The following is a 13,466-nucleotide window of genomic DNA, read 5'->3' on the forward strand; positions in this document are numbered from 1 at the left end:
GAAGAATGATAAGTGTGTGTCAGCTTCACCATCTGTATTTGTTTTCTGTTTTCTTATGTCTTGAGTGATGCAGGTGTTCTAAACAATAGCGCTATTCTTCTGGAATGCATTAAGATCAAACACTGTGCTGTAACCAATATCCTTGTAATAATTCGACAGAAGGAACAGTGTGACCTAAAATTATGTTCCCCCCTCCCCTCCCAGACATATAAATGCACTCTCTTTATACCTAGCAAACTACTGAATTTCAGAATTAAATAAATGCCCGATCGCCAACATTCCATTTGATAGCAATATTCCTTTATTAGGCAATGCTGCACTCCTGTGATCTGCAGAAGCTGTGAAGCCGCTGAAGGTCATATGCAGGAGGTTTGCCACAGAGAACAGCAGTTATGTTAATGGAGACTAAAAATTACACAATGTCCTTCTGGCATACTAACCTTACACCACTGTTCGGCGAAAAAGAACAGTTGACAGTTTGTAATAGAGCATAAGTGTCATGTTCACTTATGTTGAGGGATTTCAGTGCATTGTTGATATTGAGTTCCAAAATGTCATGTAAATCTCCAGTGGCATTGTCTGCAAGAAAACAAGTACAATATAAATAACTGAACAGCAATTTCATAATTACGGGTGAGAGAGTTTTACAGAATTAGCTGCATTTATCTGGCTTCAATAAACTTTAAAAAATTTGAAAGTTAGAGCAAAACTGTTTCATTCAAATCTTCTAATCTCTTTTTAACTGTGACATAAGTGATGAACTTATATTCTAAGTTGTTAGCAATAATTATGTTAAACTAATTTTATTACGGGTGGGACAAACTTCCAACCTGTACTTCTTCACTACTATAAACATAAAAAAAGTTCTGATCTGTTTGCGAATATTTTCAAGTTTCTTCTGTTTGAACTTCAACATCAGACCCTTTAGGTTAAGAAAAGTCATATTTAAAAACTCGCGTTCACATGTTGTGTATTGAATTGACATAAACGTACTTTTTTACCATTACGGTGGGACTAAGGATTTCTTAAGCATTTCTATTATTTATTTTATCACAAAATCAAGTCACACAAAAGAATGCAGATTCAAAATAACATGTCATTAATAATGAATATAAGTGTACTAGGCCTAGTTCTGAAACAAAAAAAAAATATTGGTAACAACATTATGAGTATTAATCCTGACAACCTATAATAAAGTATTGTTTAAACATTGAGAGGAGTATACATTTACCAACTTCAAAAACAAAATAATAAGAACTAAATGAAGTCGACCATCATTTAGTTAGCATTGACTCATTTCACCAGCATTATCACCTTCATCTCATTCAGACGCTAAATAACCAAAGATGTTGATAAAGCGTCATAAAATAACCTACAAAAAAAAAATTCTTCTTCTGAGGCCACATCCAATATTTTCCAATTTTCTTCATGTACTTCACAACCACCTGAGAATGTTGAGAAACAATTTCCTCAACCTCTGCCACAAAATTTTGTGGCTGCATTTGAACGTTCATTGAAAATCTGAAGCTTTACATCCACAAAATTTTCAATTTTCAAATTCATGCTAGTTTGAGAAAATAGATTGTGAATAGACAAATCACGGAAAACTCTGATCCTTTTAGGTGCAGATTCTGCAACGGTACGGATTAGTAAGTCCTTTTCTGATGGAATGAAATAATGAAGTCCCTGAATTTTTTGAATGGGTTCCACATTTTTCCATCTTTCGTCGAGAAAGTGAACCTTTGCTTCTACTTCTTCTTCAGAAACATAAAAAACTTCAACCCCATGGACATACTGTTTTGCTATTTGAGCAAAATCCTCAGCATCTTGTACATGGCATGATCGAGTTTTCACTCTGTTCCATAGAGCACGCTTCACACTTCCTCCTACCACCATCCATAGCTCCCTTCCCGTGGGACGTAGCAAAGAAGTTCCACTCTCCTCTAAAATTAAAATCCTCTTCAAAGAAAACATTACGTGTAACGATTCTTGAATTGCACAGCACAGCCATCAGAAAATATTTTCACTGTTGTTGCTCTAGGATGCTGTTCTTTTAAAAATTTGAGTATTTTTCTTAGGAACACACAAACTGCATGTTTACCATGATTCAAGTCATCACTCACGACTATCATTGCATGTTTTGTATCTTGTTGCCAAGAGTGACCTGCTGATGATTCCAATGAGAGCTTTGTATTTCGTCTTGAGAGAGAGCAGTGTAATTTTCTGCAAAATCAATTTGCAGAACTATGATGTTTTCATTAGGCTTTTCTCTACACTTTTCAAAATAATGGGAGTGCTTGCCTTTTACAAAACTGTGAAATTTGAAGTGCTTTATTTCATTTTGAATGTCTTTTAGTGCATCTTTTACACAACCATTTATATTAGTTAAAGGTGCCAAACATTCAGTGTCAGTCCATTTTTTCCAGGTCATGGGATGTTCCAAGAAGTTCTTTTCTACAAGGAAAGCAATATCAAAATCTTTACAGTCATCACACACATTTGTCATACATTTTTCATTTTCTTCTTCACACACAATATGTTTAATAAGTATATTAGAAGAAGATGGAAAGCATTTGATAGTGTCAGACAAAGCTTTAGTACAGTCATCCATGTTCGAATGATACTAGCAAATTCACACATTGTGTGGCACTTTAGCATAATTTAATACAAATGAGGGTTTGCGTTCAAAAAATGTTGTGAATTTTACGTTAATTTCAGGATATTCCTGTGTAGAAAGCTCATAGCATTCTTTTATTGTCATGAGCATGATACGCTTTTGTTTAGAGCTCTTTTCACCATTACAACGTCACGCACAGAAATCACATCCTTTTTCTCTGGTTGCTGGTAACTGATATCTTTTTGATAAAAAGACAATCTTTTCAATTGCTTCATTTCCTATTGAAGGTCTTCCTGATTTTAACTTATGAAAAGACAAAAATTTTGTGAAGCCTGAAAATTCATTTTATGCTAGTTTCTTTATCACAGCTCTTCTTTTTTGATGAACTCTGTAGTAATAACTTTTTTGTTTTACTTACAGCCTTGCCAAATGAGCTATTTGAACTGTAACTTCCTTTCTCTGGAGATGGTATGTTTTTATTTGTTTCAGGTGTTTTAGGAATTTGTTGTTTCAATTTCTCTCTGTATTTTCTTTTACGCTCAGTTTCAGACAGTCTCTTCTTCTTTAACATTACGGCACTGCTTGCTCACATGATTTTCTCTTCACTTCTTATCACGTTCTCTCTCTTTGGCAAAATGTGCAGCATAAGACTCAGGATCTGCTTTTAATTTCTCTCGAAATTTTCTCACCTCTTCTCGGTTCAGTGATGCTGAAAATGACATCTAGAAAAAATATTACGGGTAGAGATCATAATGAATGGATTTATAGAAATAATAATGCCAATCAAATGATTCTCAGTCAGACTGCGTAAGATTGCAATGAATTGTGCAATACCTTGTCTTGACCCACTTACAATTTATTATAATGTCCCACCCATAATATATGCAATGTCTCACCCATAATGTGTTACTTAATATAAATAAGAAGGCACCTCTTTGTTTAGAGTTTATAGGTTAACTAGCCACAAGATTTAGGTTACTTTTACAAAGTATAAAGAAAATCCTAACTATACAATTTAAATTAATTAATGAAATGTAAATTTTTGCATTACAGATGAGACAAATGTTACATAAAAGTAATAAATTAATATAATAAAGTTTAACATACGTTTTCAACAAATCTTCCTTGCAGTACCGTATATGCTTTGATGTCTGAACTCATAATGGCATGCTTTACACAACTGCTCTAGTCAGTTAGCAGCTCTAAATATTACAATGAAAAACTCTAAGAATAAATATTATTGCTTATTTTAAAAACTACAAATACGTGAACACGTTACACAAATAAGAGATACATTTCACTTATATAAGTGACATATTAAAAAATGCATTTTTCAGCTTTCATTTGAGTACCCACATGACAGTTTTTGACCACTTTTAATGTTTTGTAGAAATTCTCTCATTTTATGAAATTGCTGTGAACTAAATTAAGGAATTCACATATTCTCAATAATGCCTAAAGCTGCTGCAATAATATATGCCTTCTATTCTTTTCTACATGAATACCATCTCGTTCAGAATACTTTCTTTTTTAATTTTAACTTTCAAGATATGGTGCAAGAAACATAATGTCTAGTACTTTATTAATTATTTTAACGAGTTTTAAAATAATCCATAAAAATACTGCAGCAATAATACATTCAGTTCATGAAGGACTTATCTGACATGGTTACTACTTATATATGCATTACACAAGTATTAAACACATATTCTGTCAGTAGCCTAAAAGGTACAGGCATACTGGATGATTTATAAAAACAATCTCTCATTTCTAAGAGCATTAATGAATTCATTGGCAATGTCATTAATGAACCTGAGTTGCTTACTGTGAACCACTTGCAAGATTCAATGTTAATGGAGTTTGTTACTTTCTTTTTAGTTTATTTTATGATGCTTTATCAACTGCTGTGGTTATCTAGCATCTAAGTGAAATGAAGGTGATAATGCCAGTGAAATGAGTCCAGAGTCCAGCACCAAAGTTACCCAACATGGGTTGAGGAAAAACCCTTAACCATGTAACTTGTCCCAACCAGAATTTGAACAAGGGCCCACTCATTTCACGGTCAGACATGCTAACCCAGTGATCGTCAAAAGCTGTATCAGAACACGTGCTCCTGCCTCTACTCAAGCATAATGGTGACATCATACACCAACCTTCTTCTTACCCCTTCACTTCTTTAGAAGTAAGTAGACATATCAGCATGGATGCACACTTATAATACTGTGTTTAGGATACTGTGTCTCAAAATGTTTCTTTCAAAACAGATAAATATGCTAAAACGGAAATTTCAATCATGGAAGAAACAATTTTTCTTTCGTGCTGACAGGCAAAATGTGGGGTAGTTAATTTGTTGTAAAATATTAAATGGAGTATATAAAAATGGTATGAAACATAATTATTCTTGTCATAACGATTAGCACGCATATACCTCTAAGTTAAATCCTTCATTAATAAATAAAAATATAAAGTATTGACACCTATGTCATTTTATAAAATAGAGGCAAACTTCAATGTCATACAATTATATGTAGACTAAAACACTGTTACATAAAAATATGAAAATGCTTATGATCAGTAATACTGTTCCGATATGGATATTCCAGACTCCTTTTTTCTATTTTAGGAATAAAACTAATTAAAATGCAATAAGATTTGAAAGAAGAACATTAATGTACAAATGATAACAACAAAATTACCACAACCCTGACTGTGACCTTCGAGCTAGCTATTTTGTTGCCTACAAAATCTATTAAACCTACTATACATAATCATATTGTTAAGTCTTGTTTAGATGGTGTCACTGAAATAATGTGTCCAGAGAAAGTTGAAAATTTCAGTAAGATCCATTCGTCTCCCAACACTGTGAAGAAAAAGATAGGTAATATTTACAAATTAATTGAAAATGAAACAGCATACTGTGACAGCTACACCGGGTTTCGAACGCGTGTCCGTTGGTCGCTTAGGTGTGGCGGCGAGAGGAGCGTCTGGATGCTGAGAGGGTAGAGGGGCGGTGTACTACTGCGACGCGTGAGGGGAGGTTGCACGCGCATCTGGTGCTTGCCAAGAATTGAAGGAAGCAAACTGCTACATGCGGAGTGAAGGGGGGGACGGGCCCTCCCGAATCTTCCAGAAGTCCGTCCGAAGTGGAGATATCCAGATAATTCGAGAGGACACCTGTAGAAATTTCTCGTAACTATGGTTTAGTTATAAAAGAAGGAACGCAAGTGAAAGTCAGTCAGTCAGTCAGTAAGCCAGTCTGTGTAGCAGTGAAGCCAGCTTCGAGACCAGAGCGTGACTTGAGTTGTGTCCATAACTGTGGAGCCTGAAGCCCGGAGTTCGAGTGCAGTGGACCGCAGTTGGGGGACCTGAGTTCGAAGTTCAGCGGATCGTCTCTGAAGGTCTGGGGTTCGAGATTCTGTGAACATGAGTGACTGAGCTAGAAGAACTAGCCAAGACAAACGAGCTGTGAACTGAGAACTGACAGTTCTGTGTTGTAAATAGTGCTTTGTGAATATTAGTTAAGATTAAAAGTTCATTGTTGTTCGTAATAGTCCAAGTAAATTGTCATTGTCGTCAGTGGAGTGCACTAACGAATACTGTGTTACTGTGTGGAGAGCAAATTCCATTGTTGACGGGAGTGAAATTAAACGGTAAAGAGTGATAATTATTGTTGCTTTGAATAAAAGTTACATTGTTGAGTTGGAATAAATTTACAATACTTTATGATGCTGGAAGAATGTAGCCTACAGATATAAATGAGAAGGCCCAGTTAGCTAATGATTCTGGTCAATGTCCGTCTCTGCACTGTCATTCACTGCATTACCTGAGGAGACCTACTCCACCTCTCCCTCTGTGATAGTGGTGGGTTACAATTCTACTACATCACCATGTTGTGGTGTTTGGCAACCCCTGTGCTGTTACTCCACAGTGGTGGACTTAAGTTGATTCCTCCTACCATGAATATGACATCAGATTTGATGCTTTCAATGCTGACATTTAAAGTATGTTGTGAGCTGGACTACAATTCAAGGAGGTTGTGGACAGCAGACTCTTCTTTGGCATACTTTCTACATGTAGTAGACCCAATTGTTTATTCAGTTAACCTCTTCCCTTACTATATATTTTACCAGTTTTGTGAAAAAAAGGGTCATATTTTTTTATTTTCGTAAAGAGGTCATTTAATATTGCAGAATCACTGTACATCACTAATTTTCTTACATACTTAAAAAATCACTATGAAATAGACAATGGGACTCAAACGAGTTAACTCGGGTTAATAAATTGACACATGTTAGCAACCCGAGTTAACGCGGGATAATAAGGGAAGTGGTTAATGTCTAGTTAATGCTATCCGCGTAACTTTCACATGTTTACGCTTATTTAAAAATTGTAACATTTAAGTTCTGCTTGCCAAAGTTCCTTCGAGAAATATGTTAGCAGTCCTTGGTTCACTTTTATGTCTCTAATGTTCATGGTTCTACATATGCAACTTTACGTATATTAGTACTATAATTTATTCATAAAAACTTATGTGAAAAACTAAATGAAGTAAATTAAATGTGTACCCGACAAATATTGTTCACTGTAATCTTGTATGTGAACAGTTACAAAATGTCTTCACACACTAAACAAGGAAATGTACAGCTCTTTCAAGCAGAGAAAATAAAATGCCTTAGATACTACTGTATTAGAAAGAACACAAAAATATTTCAGTTCCAATTGGTTTTTGAACACATTCTCTGGCTTATTGTGAGACATAATTCCACCACTGTTGCAAGCACAATTTGTTTTGAATGACAAACTGTATAGGCATAGTAGTGCTATAGTACATAGATGTGAGTCAATTAAAAGGTGGAAGGGGATAGAACAAGGATGGAGGGGAGAGTGCACATTGAGACTCTTTTCACCATGTTTGGCCTAGACTAAGAATAAATTAAGTTACCAGTAACCAAACACATGGCCCACAGATTTGTGTCTTAGGTTAGGTTTGGTTTTCTCAGCTAGTTTTGTTTCACGCGATTTTCTGGTTTAGCATATTTAAGCTTTTTTTAATTTTATATCACAACTTGGTCATTTCCTTTTACCATTCTGTACTGGATATGGCGTCATTTAAAACACTCCTAAGGCCAATGAAGCGGAGAGCCCCTAGCACAGTGGCCATCAGCACTCACTGAAATGGGTAGAGTGCATGGAGGATAAGGAACTCTACTCCATCATGCACAAGGGCTAGAGAGATAGCATACCCGCCAGCAGCGACGATTACACACTAGGGCAGTGTCTTGTCTGCAGGTAAGAGATGCTAGCCCGAGCATGCAGTGTTTCGATGACCGCTGCCCTAGCACATACGTCACTATGTAAAGTCACGTGGCCACCATTCTTACTGCACTTGCATCTGTGGCTCAATTCTAGCATGTTGGTATTCCATCCAGGCAGCCTGGGTTCGATTCCCAGCCAAGTTATGATGGAATTTGTGGTGGATAAAGCATACACAGAGGAGATTTCTCGGGGTACTCCCACTTCCCTCTACCATTCCACTAACATTCTTCACCCTCCCCACATTTATCTACAATGGGTTCGATTCCCAGCCAAGTTATGATGGAATTTGTGGCGGATAAAGCATACACAGAGGAGATTTCTCGGGGTACTCCCACTTCCCTCTACCATTCCACTAACATTCTTCACCCTCCCCACATTTATCTACAATGGGTTCGATTCCCAGCCAAGTTATGATGGAATTTGTGGTGGACAAAGCATACACAGAGGAGATTTCTCGGGTACTCCCACTTTCCTCTATCATTCCATTAACATTCTTCACCTTCCCCACATTTATCTACCATCTGTGATAGTTAAAAATAGGCCAGAATGAAGTCTTAGGGACAGTACAAGCTTCTGTTACTTATACAGGAAGGGTGCGGGGTTACAGGTCCTGGTGCTTATCAGGCTATTTGTCTGTGGATGAGATCTGGTTTTATCACTACCACAGATCATACACAGAAAGGTGCGCAGCTCAATGCTTAAATGATGACAACATAGGACGCCAGGTCGACTGTATACTATCTTACCACCCACCCCTTTTCTGCGTTGGTAACATTTACTACTATACCAGACCCTTTTATTCATTACTACAGTATTGTATTTTGATTATAATTTTATCCCCATTTTCCCAGTCTACCTGGCGGTAACAGTAGTCAATTATTCTCAGATTGATATTTCGCAATGGGAAGAGAATGGAAAGGACAGTTCCAAAATACATCCACAGATCCAAACTACCCTCACATTGCACACAACCTCTTTGCTTGTAGCACAATGTCTATCAAGCTGAGCAAGCATAGTTATAAATGAACACAATAGACACAATATGCTAAAAATATGTATTTAGAAAGTACCATAAAAAAATATAAAGAAGTTCAAAGAACATACAAAATATGTATTATGAGTTTCAGCTCATCAGTCCTATGAAGAATGCAAACCGAATGTATATACACTCTTACTTACTACACATATAGGCTACATGAAAGCATATAAGTCGTTGTTATCACATAACCTGGAAAGTAATGAAAAGGTGGAAAATCACTGGCATAGATTAATACTGGTAAAGAAAGGATCAGAATTCGAACTGGGACAGTAAATAATAGGCTATGTTACAAGTGACGAAGAAATTGTTCAAACAACAATTGCAATGAATAGTAGCTATCATAATGATCATTGACCAGAGACACATGGATGATGGAGTGAAATCATTTAGTGTGCAATGCAAGGACTTCATACCGAGAGAAGTGAGACAGAATCAGGAAATGAAAAACAACAATGCAGGAAAGAATATGCTGAGATCAACATACATAAGAAGTGAACATATGAGAAGAAAACAGATAAGAGAGAGAGGCATAAGCACAAGTGTAATGAAGTCACGTGTCTCGAGTAAAAAGTTACATCAGTGGTAGCCAGAACTCGTTGAAATGGGTAACGGGTAAGGAATGTATTGGAATATGCACCATCATACAGAAGGGAGAGGGAGAAAGCATACCCACCAGCACCCATGGATGCACGATAGAACAATGTCTTATCTGCGGGTCAGACACTAACCCGAGGGTGCACTGTGCTGAAGACTGCTGCATTACATTGGGAATTCTTGCCTAGTTTTTTTAGGTGATAGCTAATGCTTATGTTCAAAACTTTCATTAACATATTCAGTCTTAAGTACACTACTCCAAACTGTATAACAGTTGTGTGTGTTTCTCCATGTTTCACAGAAATCTGGATACTCTTTTTACATTCCCACATGCCCAGTTGACATAGGCTATGGGTGATTCCGTTATGTTTCCTTAATATATTTTTTCTAAAGTCAGGAAAATGAAATCTCATATATTCCCTTTCCACAAGTAGTCACGTGAGCAATTTAACATTCTTGTATTTCCACCTTCACTATCCTCTGCACTTGCACTAATTCTAAACATGTACATCTTTCTGTCAAATGAGTGATTCCATTACAAATTGAATTGCCCAGTAATAAATTCAGAAAAAATGTGTTATTTTAATTCAGAGTTTTAGATATGTTTGATTAAAGATTAGAGAACACTGTACTAACTTCAAATAAAATCACAGAAATTTAACCTTAAATATGCATTAGTGAGGTGGATGTCTAAATTGTGTCCCATCCATTATATAATGACATTATCAATTTTCAGCTTGCTCTACGATACATACTGCTTCCATTTTTGACAGACAAAGTATAGCAGATCTACTGTACCTGTCTACTAGATTGTACATAGTTATGACAATTTAGTTTTTAAGAACATATTACAAAATTGCTACTTTGTATTTAAGAGAACTCTCTTAACTGTCCCGTCCATTACTGTGGAATGGCTATATAAATCGCTTTCTGCTTCTTCTAACTATTAGTTGACAGTTCATACTCTGGATCGTCAACAACAGGAGACCGAGAGCAACCTGCCATTCTCGGAACACTAACGCAACTGACGTTCTGGTATCACATACACTCCAGTCGATGTTTAATCTTAATTATACACAAAAATATTTAAGCTATAATAATGACAATTTGCTTAGGGTGTGTGCTAATTAGAAGGTACAGCAAAGTTAACCCGTAAGTGGTGAAGTATTTTTCTAGTCACGGAACTGGTGAAGTGGGGATTGCATTTATCCCAACTTAGAAACTTGTATCATAGCACTCAGATCAAACAATCTTTAATTTACATAATCAAGTACTTTTATTTGTTTTAACTAGGTTTTCTTCAAAATTAGGGAAGCAAACAGCAGAATAAGCAATGAAAAAAATATATCTCTGCACATCCACCTGGCGCAGCCACCACCTCACCAATTACGGATTAAACTCCAAATAAAAATATTTAGACTACGTTATATTGTTGTTGTTTAGTCAACTGTCTGAAGACAAGTTTGAACCTCGTGATACCAGTAAGGCATCACTTATGAGACAACTACGGCAGGAGATAATGGGGTAGAATGGCCACTTCTTTTCTCCCTTACAATATTTATATAGCCTAATTTATTTGGGTCTAATGATCCCACAACGTCAGTTAAAAGTTAAGAAAACTACAACCAGCAACTTCATAAGCGTGTGTTGCATGTAGGTAAAAGGTAATAGGCCTATATGATATAAAAGCATCAAATTGCAGACTACATTAATTTATTACAAACTGAGAGTAGGCTACCTATTATGATTAGCCACAAAATTTTACACACTTGACACTAGACTGTAAGTACGCTGGTATTAAAGCTACCAGTACCTCATTTAGCGCCAACATTTTATCACTACGAAGTAAGCAAAAATAATAAGCCACTCTATATATTATATAGGTACATTATTATAAAGGAGAAAGCTAGAGCTAAATACTTAAGTTTTGAAATCCTCTGACATAGTTAGGCCTACCACTGCGAGTTCGGTTCTGTTTTCGATTAGTATTATAATATGTGCAGTTCATAATGGTAGTCATTATGATAAACAGTTCTCCACAAAATCTCTGTAATATTAAGCTACATTTGTATTCCCCTTCAATGCAATGAAAGCACACTAATACCCGTATTACAAGGTTTAACTAGTGTACAAAATACAATAAAGGTTACAGGACTTATAGGCCTATTATCCAGAATAACAAGTTACCCTAAATCTGTATATAATCACAACAAATAATATCCTTGAAGCATTCTTTTTTAAATACACCTTATTTGCTCAATATAAGACGTTATGCATTTACATTTCAAAGTAAGAATCACGAAATGTTAATTGCATTGCAGTAATAGTTTTCCAACCTGCATAAATTGGAAGTTCAATGTGCACAAGGACAACTGCCAATTTATTTTACATACTCACCTTTGTCGGCTGGTTTCACCAAAATACTCAGTGCATTACAGAGATTGTTTACACTAAGTTCCATTTCTGTCAAGCTATTCTTGTTGAGTAAAGTACAGTTTATAACATTAAAAAACTCAAACGCGGTATGAAAACCACAAACAAACACACTTCTCACATTAACAAGCCGCCATAGATCTTATACCAATGATCAGAAATATGGACGGAATAACAACTAAACACAAACCGGGTGAAATGGGAATCAAATCGAAAACGAAGCATGCTACTGGTTAAGTAACTAGATACTAGATGGCAATAATCTACGCGACTCACGTTCGCTCTGTATCATAGACAAATAGTCGTTCTCTTTCTGCTGCATATTAATATCCGTATTTTATTCAACATAAATGAGATTTAATAATAAATCAGAATACATGATATGGTAAACGTAATTAATTTTCTATATAGCTAGCTGAAGAAACACTGCTAAGTTAAGAAGTTTTTCATTAAATATTTTATCACGTGACTTTCCACCACCTCGTCCATAGAGTTTAGTCCTAGGTCATACCACAGTCTAGTACACAGTCTAGTATATACAGTCACGAAGCTTGAGTTTTGAGATGTTATAGAAACAATAGACTGTGACGGTACTATCACAGTCTAATAGATACAGTCACGCAACTCATACGTATAAAATATGCCAACATTTGACAGCTGGCGCGACAGTAGCCCTCTAGCGGCAGGCAAGTTAAAAGTGTGGACACGACATATGATAACACATCAGAAAACGGGTTTTGCGTAATTTATTTTATATTTTTATGCTATACAATAAGTGTATATGGTTCTTACTAATTCTACTTTAGAATCCTGGAAGAATTTCACACGAAGTTAATCTACAAGTTTCAGAAGCTGGGAATAAACGTAATTCTTTCTGCTCCTTACAACTGAATCATGGCCCTGATCACGTATCATGGTTTAAAATAATATAATTGTTTGTACGTGGACGGTTAATTCAATTCATTCCTAAATATATTTATAAACCATTGGAACTCTATATTTCCTGTGAGAAGAGTCAAAATTGTAGGGCATATCTCGTAGGGTACATCGCGCGGTGAACTCCTCTCCCTATTTCCTGAGAAATTAACTATTTTCCATGCCGCAAATTGGGTAAACTCGGCCGCTGAGGTAAACTTAAAAATAAAAAAGAGGAAGATTTAAACCTTAATTTGACAGACATTGATTTATGCAGTTCATTATTTTTCAATTTTTTTATTATTATTTTGAGTCGCTAATAGTGCTGATATTATACTTTAAATTTTTATGCAAAGTTTACAGCATTTTACCACTACATTTCCAGTTTTCACACATAAGCTTAATTTTAATTTACCCTACCTATATAATACGTAATTTACATGCCCTTACTGTTAATATGACGTAGGTGAGAACAAATGAATACACAACTTTGTTGAAAAAATTGTAACTTCAATTAACTCAGAAAATGTAGGCCTAGTTTTATTTTCAGAG

The 13,466-nt window shown here is 35.7% G+C and overlaps 1 protein-coding gene across 4 annotated transcripts in view; it reads right to left on the reverse strand.

Moving 5' to 3' along the window:
- Tango6 (transport and golgi organization 6) overlaps nt 1-12,470 on the reverse strand; it is an 84,716-nt gene extending 72,246 nt beyond the window's left edge. The window contains exons 1-2 of one of the 4 annotated variants that reach the window (XM_069821384.1): nt 12,276-12,470; nt 441-579 (exon numbers count right to left, since the gene is read on the reverse strand). In XM_069821384.1, the coding sequence (XP_069677485.1) occupies nt 441-579; nt 12,276-12,321 (185 nt within the window). In that variant the 5' untranslated portion in view covers nt 12,322-12,470. The other 3 variants (XM_069821383.1, XM_069821385.1, XM_069821386.1) reach the window with 3 other exon arrangements.
- Between the last annotated feature and the right edge of the window lie 996 nt (nt 12,471-13,466).

This window comes from Periplaneta americana, chromosome 3, assembly GCF_040183065.1.
Source record: "Periplaneta americana isolate PAMFEO1 chromosome 3, P.americana_PAMFEO1_priV1, whole genome shotgun sequence".
Taxonomy (NCBI): domain Eukaryota; kingdom Metazoa; phylum Arthropoda; class Insecta; order Blattodea; family Blattidae; genus Periplaneta; species Periplaneta americana.